Raw genomic sequence first — 23,724 nt, 5'->3', positions numbered from 1 at the left:
AGACAGAGAACAGAACCAAACATACCAACAAAATAAAATAAGTAGGATAGAAATGTACAAGTAAAATAAATAAATGAATAAATAAACAGAGTAATAAATATGTACAACCATATATACATATATACAGGTGCTGTGGGGAAGGGAAGGAGGTAAGACGGGGGGATGGAGAGGGGGACGAGGGGGAGAGGAAAGAAGGGGCTCAGTCTGGGAAGGCCTCCTGGAGGAGGTGAGCTCTCAGCAGGGCCTTGAAGGGAGGAAGAGAGCTAGCTTGGCGGATGGGCAGAGGGAGGGCATTCCAGGCCCGGGGGATAACGTGGGCCGGGGGTCGATGGCGGGACAGGCGAGAGCGAGGTACAGTGAGGAGATTAGTGGTGGAGGAGCGGAGGGTGCGGGCTGGGCAGTAGAAGGAGAGAAGGGAGGTGAGGTAGGAGGGGGCGAAGTGATGGACAGCCTTGAAGCCCAGGGTGAGGAGTTTCTGCCTGACGCGCAGATTGATCGGTAGCCACTGGAGATTTTTGAGGAAGTACAAGTTGGCAACATATAGAGACGGTCCCTAGCCAACAGTGGGCTCACAGTCTAGAAGGGGGAGACAGAGAACAAAACAAAACATATTAACAAAATAAAATAAATAGAATAGATATGTACAAGTAAAATAAATAAATAAATAGAGTAATAAATACGTACAAACATATATACATATATACAGGTGCTGTGGGGAAGGGAAGGAGGTAAGGCGGTGGGGTGGGGAGGGTGGAGAGGGGAGAGGGGGAGCTTGCCCCAAACAAGCTTACAGTGGAGAGAGGGAGACAGACTTGTGAGCTCCTCTCTTGGCTGTGAGCTGGTTGTGGGCACGGATTTTCTCTATGACTTGTACTGTATTTTCCCAAGCATTTAGTACAGTGCTCTGTAGACAGTAAGTGCTCAATAAATGCAATTGAATGAATAATACAAGCAGACTCCACTGGCTGGGAGGAGGTCAGCAGTCTGGTGAGTCAGGGAGAGGGCTGAGGGGTCACCATCCACCCTCAGCTGGGAACTCACATCCTTCTGCTCCTCCACTGTGTTTCTTATAGACTGCTGTCTCCTTAACCTTTCCAATCTTGAAGCTCTTGACACATGCAAAAGTTTCTGAACCTCCAGTGGTTGCCCGCTCACCTCTACATCAAACAGAAACTCCTTACCATCAGCTTTAAGGTGCTCAAATCAGCATTCCCCCTCCTACCTTGCATCATTGATCTCCTACTACAGCCCAACCCACATACTTTGCTCCTCAGGTTTGGCTAGCTCACTGTGCCCTGATCTGGTCTATCTCATTGCTTTCCAACATCCTCCCCGAGCCTGGAACTTCCTCCCCCTCCATATATGCCAAACCACCAGTCTTCTCACCTCTAAGGCCTTACTAAATCACATCTGTATATATGTTTGTATGTATTTATTGCTCTATTTACTCTATTACTCTATTTATTTTACTTGTACATATTCTATTCATTTTATTTTGTTAATATGTTTTGTTTTGTTCTCTGTCTCCCCCTTCTAGACTGTGAGCCCACTGTTGGGTAGGGACCGTCTCTATATGTTGCCAACTTGTACTTCCCAAGCGCTTAGTACAGTGCTCTGCACACAGTAAGCACTCAATAAATATGATTGAATGAAAGAATGAATGAATGAATGAATCTCCTCCAAAAGGCCTTCCCTGGTTATGCCCTCTTTTCTCCGGCTCCCTTTCCCTCCTGCGATGTCTAGGCACTTGGATCTATGACTTTCTGGGCATTTGCTATTTGCCCCACCCTCAGCCCCACAGCACTTGTGTACATATCTACAAATTATATATTGTAGATATATATATATGTATATACTTATTTATATTAATGCCTGTCTCCGCCTATAGACTATAGGCTTGTTGTTGGCAGAGTCTACCAACTCTCTCTGGGTATGTATTGCATGCTCCTGAGAGCTCAGTACAATGCTCTGCATACAGTAAGTGCTCATTAAATACCACTGATGATGATGATAACCCACATCCTTGCTGTCATTATCGTGGTGAAGTGATAAAACGTGAAAATTACAATCAAAATAATTGCAAGCACATTCAAAACTATTACAGATAAATAGGCTTGCTAAAAAAAAGTAGCCACAAAGTTGTTTTAGTCCAGTTAGGAATATGCTGTATGCAGAGACAACAAATATTACAAGTGAGTCAACAATAAGCTAAATGGGCAAAGGTTGACCTCAGAATTTCTATTATTAATCAATAAAAACAAAAAGCCCTTTAAAGATCAGCTTGGTTCTGTATGTCCGAAACAATTTCTCTCAAGAACCTTCATACACAAGTTTATTATGAAACTGAGAAGCAGTATGGTCTAGTGGAAAGAGCATGAGCCTGAGAGTCAGAGGCTCTGAATTCTAATCCTGGCTCTATCTGCTGGGTGACTTTGAGTATGTCACAACTTCTCTGTGCTTCAGTTATCTCTCTGTAAAACCTTTCTACCTATGACAGATTGTGAGCCCTTTGTGGGATAGGGATTGTGCCCCATCACATTATTTTGTATCTACCCCAAGGCTTAGAACAGAGTTTGACTCATAGTAAGCACATAAAATGAAAACCAATAGAAATTATTCCTGCACTGTTTGCCCATGTGACAGGGTAATTTAGGGGCACATTCTTTGGAAGAATCCAGTTTGACCCCTATAGAAAATCCCTTCCCATTATGCATTGTATTTTCTTAGAACCTCAGGCCGTTTAGCTCATAAATTACAATGGTCCAAAATACTTGTTGAATAAATTCTTGGACTTTGGAGCTCACTGGCAGAATAGATTTCTATCCTTAATTATGGATGGATGTTTGCAGAAGCTTAAGAGGATTACAGTTAGTCCCTTTCAATTTATCTGCAAATAGGAGGGTTAACATCCCCTTCAGTTTCAGTATAAAACCAGATGGGGAAAAAATCAGTAACCAGTATAAATTAGCATAAGATATGAACTATTAGGTTAAGTGATTCTTCAGGTAAAATTTCTGGTCCTATAATAGTTCAGAGGTCTATACTGAATTGACCAAAAAGAAATTTTGTAAAATAGACACTAGGCTAAAATTTATTTTATTCCTTTCAAATCAGAGGACCTGGGTTCCATCCTAGCTGCCACTTACCTACTGTGTAACTTTGGGCAAGTCACTTAAGTTTCCTTATCTGTAAAATGGGAATTCATTATCTGTTCCCCATCCTACTTAACATGGGAAGGGTCTGTATCTGACCTGTTTAGCTTATATCTACCGCAGGGCTTAGTACTTAGAACAGTGCTCAGTGCTTAGAACACTGCTTTGCACATAGTAAGCCCTTAATAAATGCCATCATTAATATTACAATGCTTGGCACATTGCAAGTACTTAAATATCACAATTATTACTATTAAGAATGAATATTTCCATATAGAAATTAGAAACCATTTGGAAGAATTGGTACTTTTTTCCACATCAAAATGAGTAAATCATATACATTTATTTTCACTGGGGATTTTTTTTTTTTTTACCCCTATTAGCTGTTGTCTGCTCTTAAATCCACAGTCACAGTCCTCTTCAATAGCTGACCAAGTCAATCTCCTCCCTGCACACACAAATCCTCCCAGAAAGCCTGGATGGAGATAAATTGCTGTATAAACTTTCTAGCATTTTAGACAAGGCTGCCATGGAATTCGTGTCCAACCTGATTAGCTTAACTTTATCCCAGTGCTTTACACCTAATAAGCACTTAAATACCACTATTATCATTTGTGATCACCCTCTAGACTGCAAGCTCGTGGTGGACAGGACACTGTGCCTACCAACTCAGTTATATTGTACTTTCCCAGTCTTAGGGAACACAGTAAGTGCTCAATATGATTGATTGACCCCCCCAACCAACCCCCCCATGAACACTGAGAGACTACTGGTCTTGCATCCATTTATAAACTGGATGTACAAAGCTGTCCATCGTAGAATTGTATCACAGGTGCTAGCAATATCAGAAAAAATGACTTCTCTATTGTAAATGATGCTTTTCCAAGCACTTAGTACAGTGCTCCCAGTAGGAACTCAAATACCATCAATTGTTCTCAAGATATTAATAGATAACGTGAGCTCCATGTGGGACATGGACTGTGTTCAATCTGATTCCCTTGTATCTACCCCAGCACTTTGAACAGTACTGTCACATAGTAAGCACTTAAATACCAAAGCACCCCCCACAAACAAAAAAACTAGAAGGATGGAGTTGGAAAATTTGGGAAGGAAATCCATAGGTATTTCTACCCACGATGTTAGCATCTTGCAATTAATGGAGATTTTTATGGGATGTTATGTAACTTCTGAAATTTTGAGGTTCATTCATTCATTCAATCGTATTTATTGAGCACTTACTGTGTGCAGAGCACTGTACTAAGCGCTTGGGAAGTACAAGTTGGCAACATATAGAGACGGTCCCTACCCAACAGTGGGCTCACAGTCTAGAATGGGGAGACAGAGAACAAAACAAAACATATTAACAAAATAAAATAAATAGAATAAATACATACAAGTAAAATAAATAGAGTAATAAATATGTACAAACATATATACATATATACAGGTGCTGTGGGGAAGGGAAGGAGGTAAGGTGAAGGGATGGAGAGGGGGAGGAGGGGGAGAGGAAGGAGGGGGGCTCAGTCTGGGAAGGCCTCCTGGAGGAGGTGAGCTCTCAGTAGGGCCTTGAAAGGAGGAAGAGAGCTAGCTTGGCGGATGGGCTGAGGGAGGGCATTCCAGGCCAGGGGGATGACGAGGGCCGGGGGTCGACGGCGGGACAGGCGAAAACGAGGCACGGTGAGGAGATTAGCGGCAGAGGAGCAGAGGGTGAGGGCTGGGCTGGAGAAGGAGAGAAGGGAGGTGAGGTAGGAGGGGGCGAGGTGATGGAGAGCCTTGAAGCCCAGGGTGAGGAGTTTCTGCCTGACGTCTAAGTGAACTGCATGCAGATGCATGATGTGATGGAAGAGGACAAGACTGTTGAGATAATTCTGCTTCTGGTTATTTCAAGGTGTTAAAAGCCAGTTTAGCTTTTATACGTATTCTAGTGGAATGCTGAGCCACACATTTCCAGGAGTTTCTGGGGCCACATTTGAACAGACAACTCATGGAGAGATTCTGTTGGCAGAAAAAGGGAATGAAAAAAAGTTTCCAAAGCTTCATTTGCCTCTGGTTTGAATAAATTAGCCAATAGTTTTCCCCTCAAGAAACTATGCATCTGGGCAAATCTCTTCCACCTCTCTCAAACCACTGGTAAATAGCATTTACTAAGCCCTCGGAGGATTCAGTTATTCTAATATGGTTTGTGCTTCTGATTCCATTGTCTTTGAATAAAGTCGGTTTGCACAAAGAGAACATTGTGCTGTGCCTTATGATTCATCTCAAGGGAATCTGTTTTAGCCCGAGAAGCAGCCCTATGGAAGTCAAGTTTTTCAAAGTATTTAGAACTTTAGGATTTGCCAAAGTTTTGTACTTATAATTCAGTGTCCTCCATGATGCAGGGAAAAAAAAACCCAAAATCCACATAAACTAGAAAATTAGACAAGAGAGCTGTGTCTGTGAATGCACTCACACACATTTCCTAATAACTAAATGGATAGTCAATTTATATGAACTATGAAGAGAAACCAAATCTTGGATAAAATGAAGAAACTGCTGGTAAACCAGACTCTGCAGCAGTTCATCTGTTTCAAGCTGCAGCTTCTGACTTATTTGTAATTCAGAGGTTAATGTCACAGACATATCCGTCAGATGTGACAGCTAAATGCTGCTACAGATGATGGGGACAGCTGCTGGGGGAAAGTTCCAAAAATCAGCTAGGATGGATAGGGCACTGTCATTTTGCTTTCAAACTGCAACCCTCTTCAGTCAGCAGAGAAGGGTGTTATATCATTACCAAACACCTAAAAAGCAGTAAAGAAGCTCAAGTAGAGCTTACTAAATGTAAATCTAATACCATATTGATTATCCTGTTTTGCTAATGGTAATTTTAAAATGAACTTTTGATAAACCTCTTTTCTTTCCATTTTTACTCAGATCATTCATTCAATCATACTTATTGAGTGCTTACTGTATGCAGAGAACTGTATTAACTGTTTGGGAGAATACAACATAATAATGATCATCACCTTTAGTGCATGGAAGAAAAACAATATTTTTACAGAAGGGTCAATAAACCACATTCTAGTAAACTACACGTGTCTACTAAGCAGGCCTTGCTTCACTTCTTTAATCCCCTATAAACTTCCCTAAATTAAGCTCATAAGGACAAATGATTAAGTTTGATTTCCTTGATTCTCAACTATCACAAAATAAATCATTTTTTGCTATTGCACAGCTGTGGCTGAATCTTTTATATTTTTATCACTGCCTATTTCTTCTACTAAAATTCTTATTTCTGGATTTCCACATTTCCTCATCCCTAAACTAAGAATGACACAGAGAAATCCCATATAGTCAGTGGCCAAGTTCATATGGACAGATGGATGATTTGAAAGTAATTTTACAGGAAAAAACCCCCTCTGATTTTGACTTGAATCTGCCTGTGACAGATCCAACATTAGGCACAAAGCTAAAAGATGCAACATTTTTAGAGCCACGTCCCACTAATCTAACATTCAAACAACTTGGAAATCCTGATAAGTACCCACAAAATGACCATCAGATTGCATTTCAAAGTTTTTCCACCTACTCCCAAATCCTGTCTTCCTAAGGGAAGGTTCTAAGAAATCAAAGACCCTTCCAAATCATTACTGCTCTTTAGGGAAAAGCCAGCATTACAGAGAGAACAGTTTGGCTTATAGCTTCATTACAAAGAGTGCTTTTCTCCTGATGACCAACCCAGCAGGAGTGGAATGACTACATCGTGGAGAAGATAAAGTGTCTCCAGAGGAAAGACAAGCTGCCTCTCCCCAGAGCAAAAGAACAAAACAAAATAGGCTTTTGTTCTGCATGGGCTTGCTCAAGGCTAGAAAAAAAGAACAAAGTAGCAAATCCTCTGCAGATAGGTTATAACAAAGAATCAGCACCTCCAAAAAGCAGTTGTCAATCAGACAACCTCTTTGGCCTTTCTCATGGATACAATATCAGGGGAAAAAAAAGAAAAATCAATCATTTATTGAGTGCTCACTGTGTGCAGAGCACTGTATGATGCACTTGGGAGAATACAATATAACAGAGTTAATCACTCAATGAATCAATAGTATTTATTGAGTACTTTTGGTGTGCAGATCTGCACCAAGTGCTTGGGAGAGTACAATAAAAAAGAGTTGGTAGACTCTGGGCACATCGTGCTTACAACTGTCTGTTCCACCTCCCCCAGTGGTTGCTAGCTTCTGTGAAATTCTGGAGAAGATGACTCACTTTCACATTCTCCTCCTGGAGCAAAAAAAAGCCTGCATACATCAGAAATGTTAAGAAGCATATGAGAGCTGAACTATTCTTCTTTCAAATAAACATGTGTTGTTCCCTGGGTAGATATGACCAGTTGCTGCTGTTTTTATCCAAAATAGAAACCATATTTTATTTCAGGCTATAAATTGATCAATAATATTTATTGAGTGCTCACACTGTGTGCAGAGCACTGTACTAAGTACCTGGGAGAGTACAATAGAGTTGTATCCCTTCCTGCAATGAGTTTAACCTATTAAAAACTGATCCTGAAGTGATGAAAATGTACGAATGAGATTTGCCAGAATCTTAGAATTCAAACACAAAAGTCTGAACGTACTTACTTTCAGGTGACCGTTTTTTTCATGAGTAGCAGGGGGTGTAAGCATCTAGCAGATATTCAGTAAATGTTGGGAGCTAATAAAAAAGGACTACAAAGGCAGAACAACAAACTAAACTAGGAAAAGTGATTAAATTCTTGCCACCCATCAATAGCTATCTAGAACCCGTTGGCCTTCATCTCTGGGATGGACTTTACAGGGACATTCAAAACTGGTCCATACCACAACCACCTCACGGAAACCTCTGGTATCGGTTGAGGGTTTGTTCCACACTTATGGCTGAGCACTACAGGTAAACAGAACCCAGGACCTGGGTTCTAATCCTGGCTTTGCCACATCAATCAATAGTGTTCATTGAATGCTTATTATGTGCAGAACACTCTAAGCACTTGGGAGAGTACAAAAGAAATAGCAGACATTCCCTGCCCATAAGTTTATGGTCTAGAAGGGGAGAATGTCTGCTGTGTGACCTTGGGCAAATCACTTTATTTCTCTGTGCCTTGGTTTCCTCATCTGTAAAATGGGGACTAAGACTATGAGCCCCAAGTGAGATGTGGACTGTTTCCCACTTGAATGGCTCGTCTCCACCCCAGCACTAGGTACTGTGCCTGGCACATAGTAAGCACTCAAATACCATTTTTAAAAAAAGTAAATTCCTTTCCACAGCCCATCCATGCTGAGATTAAGTCAACAATAAAGGGATCTTGGAGGAAATTCAGCCCAGGTTAATATAGGATTTTCAAGGTATGGAAGAGGCCCCTGAGCAGTGAGTCAAAGAAGTTATTGAACTGAAGGTACAATTTAGAAATGGGTGATGCAGGAAGGTGTCTACCATCTCTTTTGCATTGTACTCACCCAGGTGCTTAGTACAGCATTCCGCACAAAGTAAGCTTTCAATAAATATGATTGATTGATTGATTAATGGGTTTACTGCAACTCAGAGAAATTGTTCTCCAAAGAGGACCTCATCAACAATCTAGTGCTTCATTGGAAGATGCTAAAACAGATGAAGATCAGTTCCTCCACCACAACTACCTTGGGATCAAACAGTCTTGCATCAGTTTTCAAGAAAGCAGATGAACTTAAAAATATACTTGAAGATTACCCCCAAGGAGAGAGTTCAAAAGGGACACAGAAGGGATTCAAAGGAGTAAGCCTCTGTGTTTTATGAAGAAAATAAAACTGCTGGGGTAATAGCTTGGACAAACTCTTCACTAAAGTTGAAAAACCAATACCACAGTCCAACGGGACAAGTTTCTACTTTTGTAGCTGCCTGCAAAAAGTCATGATCATATTACAGACCATTTATTATTGTGATATAATTCCTTAAAGTTACTTTTACAAAAGATTAAGCAATAGTTGAATAACCTTTATTATTGCAGCATGTGATGGAATTTCATATTACTTTTTCAGAGGTTCTGAAATGGATCCTAATTTATAAACACTAGATGACAGTGCAATCTCCTGTTGAGAAAGACACATGAGCTTTAGTCCTGAGACATCAGATCTGCATGAAGGAACTGATTATAGCGCTAGTAGTTAGTGCAGTGTTACTTGGGCTTGTCTCTTCCCTGCCAGCTAGTCCCTGCTGAAAATGGGTGCAGTGAGTGAGTAGGGGTGCAGTACATTAGCTAGTACAGGTGAAGATTTGTTTGGTTTTTTAATGTGCAGAACTCATTTAGGTCCAAAGTGACCACAGCCCAGTGTCAATGCTGTGCCAAGGCACTGTGACCCAGACAGCAGTCGTTTGCCCGGCTAGCCGCTGTGGTCTTCCCTTTGGCTATTTTTCAGAATGCCCGCTGGGTCCTTCACCATGCAGGAAGCCCTCGGTAATTCTTTAGTCAGAAAACTTCACCGCTGTTGGCACAGCTCCAACCAGCAGAACTGGGATTGGAACCCATGTTTCCTGATTCCCAGAACAGTTCTCTTTCCACTAGACCAACAGAGGATCTTATGAAACACAGGCTCACGGGAAAACATACCGCATAGTATAAGCATTTATAATTCAGCCACGTTTTCAAAGAACATAATTTGGTGGTGTCGTGGGGTATGCTCACATTGAGAAATCATACCCATGTTAATCTCACAGAATTCATCTGTTCCAAGACTCTGTTGTAGGAGAGGAAAATGCTCTGATTACAAAGGTTCAGTGATATTTCCTTTCTATATTTCAGAACACTGTTGCCCACATATTCTCTTACAGCAGGAAGAGATTTTGTTACCTTTAGTCATTCCCAAACTCCTATACATCTCCATTAATTTGTAATTCACCTCATCTCATGCTTGTTAATGATGAGCTCCCAATCTGTCCCCATGATGCGTGCTCTGACTCTTCCAAGAATGGAGGGTTTGGGGTGGAATGAGGGCAAGATTCATACTTACTAATGTTGCCCCCACTGTCTGGCCCTTTCATGTTTTTTTTCCTCTCCCACTGAGTCACTGATGCTTGTCTGCTTTTGCTCTTATGACTTTGAAAATTATTGCAATAGTGCGATTACCAGAATACAGATTTGTTGTATTGCTTTTTACACAGCAGAAGGCTGCTTAGATGTGGTGAGCAAGAACTCTTGCATTCTTAATGCAAAAGCAGACTCTTTTGAAGATGAGACCCTGGCTCTGGAGAGAATGTTATTGGGCAACCCTACCCCCACTGGTCTCAGACGCAATAGTTAACAGTACTAAGACTAGTTATTTGTTTAAGAAAAAAAAAAGCTCTGGAGACATACATGCACAAGTATATTCATGTATGTATGTATATATACATGCACTCATACATACACACGATGCTATTTCCCCTTTCTGTTACTGGATATTACATTCACAAATTATTCTGCTTTATTTCAAAATACATTATTGGTTAATTGGAAATTCCAGTCATTTTTTTTATGGTTGGCACAGCATCAGTTGATTTCTTCTTTCCACTATCAACAGATTTTATGAAGAAAAATAGTTATAAACCCACGTCTGCATGGACCAACTTAAATGCTGGTGAGGACCGAACCCTGCAGCTGGCCCAAGGATTTTCCAAGCACGTTACCCCTTAATTCTTCCTTCGATAGGAAGAATTTCACTTGCAAGGGAATTTCTACATTAAGCTATTTTCATTCATATTTACTGAGCACTTACTGTGTGCAGAGCAGCGTGGCTCAGTGGAAAAGAGCACAGGCTTTGGAATCAGATGTCATGGGTACACATCCTGGCTCCACCAATTGTCAGCTGTGTGACTTTGGGCAAGTCACTTTACTTCTCTGTGACTCAGTTACCTCATCTGTAAAAGGAGGATTAAGACTGTGAGCCCCCCGTGGGACAACCTGATCACCTTGTAACCTCCCCAGCACTTAGAACGGTGCTTTGCACACAGTAAGCACTTAATAAATGCCATTATTATTATTATTATTATTGCTAAGCACTTGGGAAGTACAAGTCGGCAACATATAGAAACCGTCCCTACCCAACAACGGGCTCACAGTCTAGAAGGGGGAGACAGACAACAAAACTAAACATGTAGACAGGTGTCAAAATCGTCAGAATAAATAGAATCTACTTTAGTGCTGAGAACCGTGCTTGGCATCTAGTCAGCGTTTAAGAAATACCCTCGTCATCATTATTATTATCATGACCATTGTTATCGACAAGTAGGGAGCAAAATAAGTTAACCGGTGAGAGCTATTTGGATACAGAGGGAGTTAATGTGATCCCTTTAAAGGAAAGTGAGGTCTTGCCAGCAACACCAGAATCTTGAACTCAGAAAGGTCCCAACTTTGTTCTCAGTAAATGAGAAATCCTACTGTGACAGGGATTGGGTTGACATTAGCAACCAGCTCAGCATACAAGAGGTATTAGTTACAGATGATAAGCAAGAGATGAGGGTGATGAACCAAGACCAACCTGATTAATATTTCAATACTTAATTTTTAAAAGGAGAAATAAATCCATTAAGGACAAATTAGTTTCAGTTAAGTGGATTCTGAAGTTTGACAAATTGCAACACCAATTGATTCCATCAATTCTCTTCTATGTTTCCTTAAGTTATGTGAATTGATCGGGTCAGAGTCTTGTACACATCATTTTATAGAACAGCCTAGAAAGAATAAAAAACAATCTTCAAAAAGGCAGGGTATGTATCCACATGTAAAAGAGGTGATGGTAATAATAATAATAATAAAGATGGTATTTGTTAAGCGCTTACTATGTGCCAGGCACTGTTCTAAGCGCTGGGGTAGATACAAGATAATTAGGTTGTCCCATGTGGTGCTCACAGTCTTAAACCACATTTTACAGATGAGGTAACTGAGGCACAGAGAAGTTAAGTGCCTTGCCCGAAGTCACACAACTATTAAGCAGCGGAGTCAGGATTTAAACCCACGACCTCGGACACCCAAACCCAGGCTCTTTCCACTAAGCCAGCAGCTTCTCTCAAAATAATAATAATTATGGTATTCATTATGTGCTTACTCTGTGCCAAGCACTGTTCTAAGTGCTGGGGTAGATATAAGGTGATCAGGTTGTACCACGTGGGGCTCACAGTCTCATTCCCCATTTTACGGATGAGGGAGCTGAGGCACAGAGAAGTTAAGTGACTTGCCCAAGGTCACACAGGAGACAAGTGGTTCGCCACCTAAAGCTCAACATGTTGAAGACTGAACTCCTTGTCTTCCCTCCCAAACCTGGCCCTCTCCCTGACTTTCCCATCTCTGTTGACAGCACTACCATCCTTCCCGTCTCACAAGCCCGCAACCTTGGTGTCATCCTCGACTCCGCTCTCTCATTCACCCCTCACATCCAAGCCGTCACCAAAACCTGCCGGTCTCAGCTCTGCAACATTGCCAAGATCCGCCCTTTCCTCTCCATCCATACCGCTACCCTGCTTATTCAAGCTCTCATCCTATCCCGTCTGGACTACTGCATCAGCCTTCTCTCTGATCTCCCATCCTCGTGTTTCTCCCCACTTCAATCCATACTTCATGCTGCTGCCCGGATTATCTTTGTCCAGAAACGCTCTGGGCATATTACTCCCCTCCTCAAAAATCTCCAGTGGCTACCAATCAATCTGCGCATCAGGCAGAAACTCCTCACCCTCGGTTTCAAGGCTGTCCATCACCTCGCCCCCTCCTACCTCACCTCCCTTCTCTCCTTCTACAGCCCACCCCACACCCTCTGCCGCTAATCTCCTCACCGTACCTCGTTCTCGCCTGTCCCGCCATCGACCCCCGGCACACGTCATCCCCTGGGCCTGGAATGCCCTCCCTCTGCCCATCCGCCAAGCTAGCTCTCTTCCTCCCTTCAAGGCCCTACTGAGAGCTCACCTCCTCCAGGAGGCCTTCCCAGACTGAGCCCCTCCCTTCCTCTCCCCCTCACCATCCCCCCATCTTACCTCCTTCCCTTCCCCACAGCACCTGTATATATGTATATATGTTTGTACACATTTACTACTCTATTTATTTTACTTGTACATATCTATTCTATTTATTTTATTTTGTTAGTATGTTTGGTTTTGTTCTCTGTCTCCCCCTTTTAGACTGTGAGTCCACTGCTGTGTAGGGACTGTCTCTACATGTTACCAACTTGTACTTCCCAAGTGCTTAGTACAGTGCTCTGCACACAGTAAGCGCTCAATAAATATGATTGATGATGATGATGAAGTGGTGGAGGCAGGATTAGAATCCACTACCTTTCACCCCCAAGCCTGGGCTCTTGCCACTAGGCCATGCTGCTTCTCTACTGGTACTGGTATTACTGGTACTGCTGGTATTGCTATTGGTAGTAGCAATAGTAATAGTATTTTCTGAGTATCCATCTGCCTCAGTGCATTGTACTAAGGGTCTGGGAAGTAAAAAATAAAAATGTTGACATGGTTTCTGTCCACAAGCTTACACTCTAATAGGAGAGACAAATAGAAATATGTCTTTAGTGGTTAGTGAACACACACACACACACACACACACACACACACACACACACATACATGCACACATATTAAATATAAGAATCAGTGTTGGATTTGGCTGATGATGATGTGGAGTGAAATTTTAGAGATAGGATACATGTGCATATATTTCTGACACTGTAAATTTAGTTCAATTTTAAATATTAATTTTAAAGTTTTTTATACTGTTTAACAGCATTCCCAACCTTCCAACCAATTTCACATGTGACTACCATCTTAATGTGAAATCTTGTTTTCAAAAAGCAGATTAGACATAGAAGGATCACAAATGGAATATCATTCTACTGATAGTCATGCAAATTGGATTTGTTTACTATATTGCAATGAAAAGATAGAACTTTAATAAAAAAAATCCAAGACTAAGCAAATTTAGTTTAAGGATTATTTTCCTGGGAGTTTTGCAGAAAGGAACTCATTGATTTCATGGGTGCAAAACGCAAATTGATGAAGCCACAAAGCAGGTATATTTCCTGGAGAATAAAAAAATAGTCCACTTTTTTGTACTGTCACATAAAAGTACATTTTTGCTGACACACACTCATCGAAGCTGACCATCATTTCTGGCACTTAATTCACTTCACCGGTTTTTGCGAGCCAGAAGAGATTAGCAATATACCGAAACGTAATATAACCCGATTCCCTGAAGCTAAATTTAATGAGGTGTGAGGGGGCCACACTTTTTTAAGAGGGTCTAAGCAAAAATATGAAAGGGAGAAGTCAAAATAAGTCCTAGGTTGACTTTTTGCTAAGCCAGCAGCAATCGGTTCTGCAGTAAAATAGTCTACCAGTGAGACTCAGATTTTGGATTCAAGATTTGGCCCGGCCATGCACTCTGTGGATGGAATCTGTGCCACAGGAGATGAGCTCTGAACTTCAGGAGCGAGCATCTAGAAGCACAGCGGTCCAGCCCCAAAAGCCATCCTTAGAAGAGATGGATAGTCCAGGAGAGATATGAAGAAATGAAACCCATTTTTTTGAAGTGGCACATGAGTCTTATATAAGGAACCATTCAGCCCACTGATTAATAGGAAACATCTGCGTAAGCAGTGCCTCTCACAAGCCTGTTACATTTGGGAAACTCATAAAACCCCAGATAAAGTTGTCAAATGGCAAGGTTATGAAAAAAATGTGAATTTGAGATTTATTACAACTGTGCAATGAAAGCAAAAACCAAACAACTGGAAAACGCTGAAGACTTCTTTAGAACTGATAGGTGTAGCATTTGCTGTACAGAAGCCATGCGACCTAGTGGAAAAAACACAGGCTTGGGAGTCAGAGGACCTGGGTTCTAATCTCAGCTCTCCCATTTGCTGCTGTGTGACTTAGGGCAAGTCACAACTTCTCTGTGCCTCAGTTTCTTCATCTGTACAATGTGGATTCGATACCTGTTCTCCTTTCCTCTTAGACTGGGAGTCCCCTGTAGGTCAGGGATTGGGTCTGAGCCATCGAAATTACCCTAGAATTTAGTATAGTGCATGGTATACAGCAAGTACAATACCACAGTTATTACTGCTATTATTATTACTGGTATTGCATCACCACCCCTCCCATTTTTAAAGCCCTATTAAAATCATATCTCCTCCAAGAGGTCTTCCCTAACTCCTCACTTCTCCATACTTTTCATCCTCCCTTCTGCATCACCTATGCACTTGGTTGTATACTTTGATACTCACCCCATCCCCAGCCCCATGGAACTTGTGTTCAGAGATGCAGCACGGTGTACTGGACACATCGTGGGCCTAGGAGTCAAGGATATGGATTCTAATTCCAGGCTTCGCCACTTGTCTGCTGTGTGACCTTGGCTAGTCACTTTACTTCTCTGTGCCTCAGTTACCTTATCTGTAAAATGGGGATTGAGACTGAGAGCCCCACATGGGACAGGAACTGTGTCCAACCCTATTTGCGTGTATCCATCCCAGTGCTTAGAACAATGCCTGGCACATTGTAATCACTTAAATACCACCACCGTTATCATCATCATCATATCCTTATACTCTGCTATGTCCCCTATCTGGAATTTATTTTAATGTCTGTATGACCCTCTAGGCTGTGACCTCCTGATGGGCAAGAATCATACCTACCAACTTGCACGTACTCTCTCTAGCACTTTGGGCAGTAGTCTGCATGTCGTAAGTGCTCAATAAATGCTACTGATTGATTATTTGCTGACAAGAAACCAGGAAAAGTGTTTTTCCTTACAATGGCTCCCTTGGCTTGGCTACGCTTGTGGGGTTTGAAAGGTCTGTGAAACAAAGGATAGTTACAGAGCTAGTCAGAAAGATGACTCAGGCTTTGCTTTCGCAGTTGAGACTGACTTCTTTTGCTGGTGCGACTGTAGAAGAAACTTTTGATTGAGCTCTGGATGAAAAATGTTTTGCCTCAGTTCAGTGGAGTTCGGTGGACAGCGGTGAGGGAAAGAGAAACAGATCTGGAATCAAGCTTGAGGTGCACCTGATAGTTCCAAAAACTGGTACAATAATTTAAGTCCTTTCTCTGTCTTCTAAGAAATTCATCCCATCTAACTCAAAGGGAGGGAGTTCGGTGCAGAATATGTATTTTGGACAGGCTGTGATGGCAGAATTAAGGAAGGTCTTCTGATAATGTATGTTGAGCTTTAGCATGGTGTCACCAGAAACAACTGAGCAAAAGGCATACAGCATCAAACATGGGTGAGCACCACAGCTGTTTTCCTTAAGGAAGCAGTGTAGCCTAATGGAAAGATCATAGGCCTGGGAGTAAGAGGACCAGGGCTCTAATCCCAGCTCTGACACTTGTCTGCTGTGTGACTACAGGCAAGTCATTTAACTTTGCCATGTCTCAGTTTCCCCAGCTGTAAAATGGGTATTAAATCCTATTCCCTCCTACTTAGACTGTGAGGCCCACTGAGAAAGAGACGGTATGATTACTGGTATCCACCCCAGTGCTTAGCACTTTGGAAGTATTTAAATACCATATTAATAATAACAATAATCATAATAAGGGTTTCTGTAAGAATGCAACTCCATGTTATACAGCTGATTGTATCATTTAAGGATTTTCTAACAATGTGGCCCTCTACAGTGGCCCAAGAATACCTCAGCCAAGTGCTTGGCACAGTGCTCTGCACAAAGTAAGTGCTCAATAAAAATGATTGACTGAGCAAACTCTGGTGAACCCACCATTCCAAGGAAGGAGCCACCAGTCTTAGATTCTGGTTCTCTGGGAGCTGAAGGCCCCAATCCAAACATTCAATTGTATTTACTGGGTACTTTTCATGGCATTTAAGCACTTACTATGTGGCAAGCACTGTATTAAGCGCTGGGATAGACAGAGGTTCATCAGGTTGGATGGAGTCCCTGTCCCACATAGGGCTCACAGTCTTAATCCCAATTTTAGAGATAAGGTAACTGAGGCACAGAGAAATTAAGTGACTTGCCCAAGGTCACACAGCAGACAAGTGGCTGAGACGGGATTAGAACCCAGGTCCTTCTGACTCCCAGCCCCATGCTCTATCCACTAGGCCATGCTGCTGCTTCTGTACACTTACTGGGTACAGAGGACAATAATCTTTGCTTTTACATGAGGTAGTAAGAACTTAACACCCATAGTTTTTTTTATGGTATTTGTTAAGCGCTGTTCTAAATGCTGGGGTAGACACAAGTTAATTAGGTTGGACACAGTCCCTGTCCCATGTAGGGTTTACAGTCTTAATCCCCCTTTTACAAATGAGGTACTAAAGCACAGAGAAGTAAAGTGACTTGCCCAAGGTCACACAGCAGGCAAGTGGCAGAGCTGGAATTAGAACCGAGGTTTTTCTGACTCCCAGGGCCGTGCTTTATCTACTAGGCCTCACTGCTAATTGTCATTATCATCGTATTTCAAACTACTTTAAGGTAATTTAACCAACTGTTTAGATTGGCTGATTCTTGCAAAAACAAAACCAAGACAAAGTTCACCACCAAACGTGACTTTTAAAAAGAGCTTTTGATTAGACTCTAGAAAAGAAAGAATCTACCTTGGTTAGGGATGCACAAGCCCAAGAAGCCGAAAGGTTCTGGAATCTTGAACATGTGGATTTATTTGAGATTGGAATGGCTGAAGGGGAGAGCGTATGGGCATGAACTTTTTCCAATGGACAGATCCAGGACACAGCTCCGGGCCATTGCGTATTCCCAAGCAAATTCCCATACCTTGGCAGTACACTGTGCTACCAGAGTATTGGCTGGATTCACTCTAAAACTCAGTGGACCACTCACCAATGAGATTGGTTCAATTCTCACTGAAAGAAGGTACAGCTTAGGCCTAAATGGCCTGAAAGAGCTCATGCTGAAGGCTATCTGTGACACTTTAAAGTCGATAATGCATAAGATACACATTTCTTACGTCAGTTTCCAAAGGCTGATCAAATTTTCTACTCTGGGCATTGAGAGTCTTGAAGTATCTTTTAAGAGGAATTTTTTTTGAGCCCCCCTTGTAACAGCTGGGTGTCCAATATTCTAGCAACTAAATAAGCAACTTAATTTAACAATACCTTCTGAGGTTCATGACAAAATTCAGTAGCACTGATTAGTAAACACCACTTAAAAACACAAACGATCCCATTTACCCGCCCCCAAATCCAATTACAATTTTTCCGCAGCTTTTCAACTACATAATAAAGTTAGAGGTGAAAAACTTTAATTCTTGTTTAAAATACATATATATATATAGCAGTATGATAAAGGTTGTGTTTTATTCTAGAGAAGATAGACTAAAAATTGCCATTAAAGACTGTTTCTGCTATTAAGATTTACTCATAAGTTTAGCTGGATCCTGAAAGTCTCGTGTTGTATTATTGTAAGGGATTCATTCATTGTTGACTAGATTCTCTAAAATAATTTATTATAAAGTCCAGTTAACATTGAGAGGGTTCAGGAAAACAACAAAGAGTAACACTGAGAGAGTTCAGAGATTGCTCTGTGGAATTTTGCTTTTAATCTCTACGGATTAGGGCTGAGAAGCAGCATAGTCTAGTGAAAAGAGCATGAGCCTGGGAGTTATAGGACCTGGGTTCTAATTCTGACTATGCCACTTGTCTGCTGTGCAACCTTCCTTGACTTCTCAGTGCCTTGGTTACCTCATCTGTAAAGAGGAGATTACAACTTTGAGCGCTGTGTGGGACAAAGACTGTGTCAAACCACATTATCTTTATCTATCCCAGCACTTAAAAGAGTGCCCGGTACATAGTAAATGCTTAAGTAATAATAATAATGATAATAATAACAACAACATTAGGTAGTGAAAGGTACAAAAATTGTGTAGGCCACTAAATTATTTTAAAGGCCTAAAAATCAAGTATTTAATCTACCCTCCACCCAAAGCGAGAGAATATTCTTGAGTGGAATTAAGAATGAGACAAAATACTGTTGAAAAGTACAATAGAAAAATACCATTCACTACTTTATTTTTTATCTGAGCAAGAGGCTATTTACAGGTAGATAGATCTCGATGAGTATATTTATAATGGGAATTTTTATCACTGTCTGACGTCTAAAGAGATTTTTTTAAACTAGCATTAAGGCACATTAAAGCAATGTTTTTCAATATTTTAACCTTTGCTAGATCCAAACTATAAATAGGTCCAATTCAGTTTTCTTCCCCCATTAATTCTGTGAGCACCAAAAATGTTACGATCAATTAACAAAAAAAAATAAAAAAATCCAACGACCGTACAGAAATACGGGGAAAAAAATAAAACTTTCAAAAACAAATCTTTGGAGATCAGTTTACTGCAAATAAGACATACACTATCTTAACAGTGAGCTTATACTCCTAATGTACATAAATATTAATGACTAACAGGTATCCAAGAAAAGGACAGGAATCTAAACAATCGATAATAAATTAAAGGTATATCAGATACAGAAAATAAACAAGCTAGTACTCAAAGAAGGAAATAATCACTTCCAACATAACAGAGATTGGATAAGGTGAATGCAATCAGTTACAGAAGCCTTTATTTTTTTTTCCCCAATGCCTAATTAGGAAGGGAACTTTTTATTTTACTTTTCTTTGAAAACAGCAATTATTTTGTTGTGTCATTCTAAAAATGAACATTTAACTCTTTAGTCTGAAACAGGGGGGTTAGTAAAAGAGGACACAACCTCCATGGAATTTGTGATCTGCTTAGGATCACTATAAGACAAATTGCTATGAGAGAAGGAACTGGAGAACATATTGTGCTTCCCTCTTTTCCCCCTAAAGTTTACAGAATCCCAGTGAGCCAAATGGTCAACTGGGTGGAACAACCAATCTCTCAAAGTAGGCCTGAAAACAAGAAACATTAGTTCTGTTGCACTTTTGTTTTGTTTTTCTTTTTTTTTTTTTTGTTTTACATTGGAACACAACATGGCTTTTGTTCAAAAAAAGAAAATGCAAAAAAATGAAGAAAAAGAGCTAAAAAAGGGAGAATCTGTGCAATGATAACAGTCAACAGATTATTTACCAAAGGTACAGTGTTTTTGTTACAATAATTCTTCGTTTGAATGGTCAGGTTTTCTTCTACAGGACTGTAACAAAGACAAAGAAGACTGGAATGAAAAGTTAAAAAAAAAGTCTTTTGTTCCTCATAAAGTTCTATTTCAAGTCATCATGATAATCCAGGTCTGCTAGAATAATGTTCAGCAAGATGTTATCTTCAAAGGCAAATAACGATCACATTTTTTTTGTTGTTCAAAAAAGCTCATTCTTCGAGGAGTTCTTGATAAGAAAATCATTTCTAAAATAGATCCTTGTGTGGACTTCAAAAATGACCTATCAATATAAAAAAACTTTAAAAATAAATTAGATAATTAAAAAAAGTCTTCTCCAGCAGAGCTGGACATTATTAGGCTGTCCTCACTGAGCCATTATTATTGCTGCTTTTCCCATAACTTGGGTCATTTTTCTCAAGCCAGATTTCAGCCAACTGCTGAGTTGACCCGTAAGTCGACGCTTTGGATCCCAAGCACATTTTATACTGTTTGGGGTCGAGATTGGGATCGCAGAAGACAGGGTGGTGAACATGCACTACTCCAACTTCTTGGCTTCTAAAAGTCTTTAGACCAGCTTGGACAACTTTGTTGAAAAGATCTACATCCTCAAGGCCCCAGCCTTGGATGGACACATCAAAACCACCTGCTCGAACGAGGTCTCCCTTATAAATACACGTGATGCCGAATCCATAGTTTCTCCAGAAGCCTGTTTTTTGAGTGAAGGCAAAATGGTTGTCGCTGGGAACTTTCCCACTGTAAACAATCTTTGGATCATACTGGCTAAAGATAATGGGAAAATAGATTTGTTGGCCTAAAACGGTGTTGGCCCTACATCGTTGCAGAAACTCTGCAGTGAACACCAGGTCCACATCGCAGAAGAAGAGCAGAGACTCATTGTTGAATTGGGACGATCCAACTTCCAGGGCAAGGGCTCTCGAGAATTCTCCGGAAACGGGCAAAATCTGCATGTCGGCTTTAGGATACTTGACGCGATAATCTCTCATCAATTCAACTTGCTTGGCCTTGTCAGGGTTAGAGTCAGAATTGAAGAGGAGGACCACCAGCCGGACATTCTGATTGGGAATGAGACAGGTCTTTTCGAAGTTCCCCATGAACCTGACAAACATATCGAAACGGCCAGAGAGGGGGATCAAGATGTTTATCTTCTTATCTTTGGGTTCTTTGTGCTCGCTCTTGGATCCGGGGAGCTGGAAGGGCACAAACATCTTCAGGGAGTTGGAGAGGAAAGACAGGGACCCGGATTCTTGATTGATTTTATTGGCCAGCTCTTTGGCATCCATCTCTTCATGTTCCATGAACTGGATCTTGCTGAAGGTCTGCTGCAGGTAGGCGTGCCTTCTCACGGGGACCGTCATTTTTTTCCCTTTGTGTTTTTTGTACAGGAGTAACAGGTCCAGAATGTACTCAGCCCCGTACATAGGATTGACCCTGCGATAGCCGTACTGTATCTCTTTGAAATCAATGATGCGTCCACGGGTCTTGGCGTTCGCATTGATCATTTCCATCACTTGCATCACGATATCGTCCAAGGCTTCCTTCTGAGAGGAGTCCATCCCTCTCCGAGGAGGCTGGCCCTCAGTGGCGGAGTACAGGTACTTTCCGGTGAGGAACTCCCATTCCAGAATCTCCTCCCGCTGGCGGGGTTGAAAGCGCATAAAGGACGGTGGAATCCCTAACTGGAGATCGTCCTTCTGAATTTCGGTGTTGCTGTATTTGCTCATCAGGACGATCTCTCGGTGGAGCTGGATGGTTCGATGACGCAGCTCCGCTATCTTGCGACTCAGCAGGTAGCTGTGAAGTCTATACTGGTATGGGGGGTTTTTGTTCGGATGTAAGGTGATGGCTCGGTGTATTTTGCTGTTATGCAGGTCTCGGATGTAACCCTTCTTGTTCTGTTCGTAGTTCTCATAAAACAGCTGCTGCATCTAATAAACAAATCACAAACAAATTACTCTTTTACCATCAGAGAACTGCTGAGGCCGGCCTACTCTTGGCGTTTCTTCACCCACCTACTATGCTCCTTCCAACTCTCCAAGGAGCAGAGTGCCCTCCCTGAATCAGCTGGGATGCATTAAAGGACTGGGGCTGGAGTTTACCAGATGCTATTCAGAGGATTAAGAGGATTACTCATTGTAAACTGATGAAAAAACTCGAATGAATTTGGGATTGCTTTTGCTCTGCCTTGGCAATCCCATTTGAATAACAGGCCGTGGCGATGACGGTTATTATAGTTTTTCGGCCTACAGTGGAATTCTGGACAAAGTTCTTCCAGGTGCTTTTATAAATGGAAGGGTCTTGGCCTAGAGCCGAGGTACACGGGCTCCTTCTTGCACTTTGGGTCAATGCAAACTGGAGGACTGGGGAGAAGGAAGGGAGAAAAGGGTGGGGCGAACGTTCCCCCAGACCCATTTTGGGAGACAATCGAACAGTGGTATTTATTGAGCGCTTATGGTGTGGGGATCACTGTACTGAGCGCTTGGGGGAGAGTACAATACAGAGTCACGGTTGGGGCATGATTCTGGCATGACCTGAAGTTGTGCATGGTGACTGTGACACTGTTGCCCCACGCACCAAGGGGAATTCCACTTTCCACCTCTGCCGCTTAGTACAGTGCTCTGCACACAGTAAGTGCTCAATAAATATGAATGAATGAACGAATCAACCCCCGCAGAGACCTGGGGTGGAGACTGGGAACTCCTCAGGAGCCACGTTTTCCCACCTGTGTATTTTCTCTCAGCTCTTTACACAGTGCTCTGCAAGTAATAATAATAATAATAATAATCGTATTTGTTAAGTGCTTACTATAATAATAATAATGATGGTATTTGTTAAGCACTTACTATGTGCAAAGCACTGTTCTAAGCGCTGGGGAGGTTACAAGGTGATCAGGTTGTCCCACAGGGGGCCTCACAGTTTTCATTTCCATTTTACAGATGAGGTAACTGCGGCACAGAGAAATTAAGTGACTTGCCCAAAGTCACACAGCTGACAGTTGACGGAATTGGGATTTGAACCCATGACCTCTGACTCCAAAGCCCATGTTCTTTCCACTGAGCCACGCTGCTTAGTAAGCGCCTCAGAAGCACTATTGCTACAACTCCACCCTCTATCCCCATCCGCGCATCGGGGCTCTGAAGTCTAGGAAGGAAACTGGAATCCAGGATCCCACGGGGATCAAGATGGAAGGGCTGCAGAGGCAGAAAGCGAAGCATGGACTCCTTTTCCTCAATGAACTTTGAGGATGGCTTAGGTCAGGATTACAATCCAGCTTTATCAAGCTTCTGAGTGGCCCTGTTCTTTCAAACTGCCCTGGGCTGGAGTTTGGGAATCCACCAGATCCCATCCCCGTCCCCCACCACCCGAAGATGGAAAAGACGGCGTCTGGCCCACCCCAACCACGCTTCCTGAAAAGTTCTGCCAGTGTGACACATTTTTAAAAGGCCAAGAGGGGTTCTGCTGCTTGCATCATGCAAAGTGGTCCAGCCAGCTGACCACTCACTGGGAAG

At 41.8% G+C, this 23,724-nt stretch overlaps 1 protein-coding gene across 1 annotated transcript in view; it reads right to left on the bottom strand.

The window, feature by feature from the left end:
• Positions 1 to 19,435: 19,435 nt before the first annotated feature.
• Positions 19,436 to 23,724, bottom strand: part of CHSY1 (chondroitin sulfate synthase 1) — a 113,275-nt gene continuing 108,986 nt past the window's right edge. Inside the window, exon 3 of the mRNA XM_038747152.1 lies at positions 19,436 to 22,143. Coding sequence (XP_038603080.1) covers positions 20,551 to 22,143 — 1,593 coding nt within the window. The 3' untranslated portion in view covers positions 19,436 to 20,550. The remainder of the gene's footprint in view (positions 22,144 to 23,724) is intronic.

Source organism: Tachyglossus aculeatus, chromosome 5 (genome assembly GCF_015852505.1).
Source record: "Tachyglossus aculeatus isolate mTacAcu1 chromosome 5, mTacAcu1.pri, whole genome shotgun sequence".
Taxonomy (NCBI): Eukaryota; Metazoa; Chordata; class Mammalia; order Monotremata; family Tachyglossidae; genus Tachyglossus; species Tachyglossus aculeatus.
The sequence above is the reverse complement of the archived record's forward strand: the minus strand, read 5'-3'. Positions and strand labels throughout refer to the sequence as shown.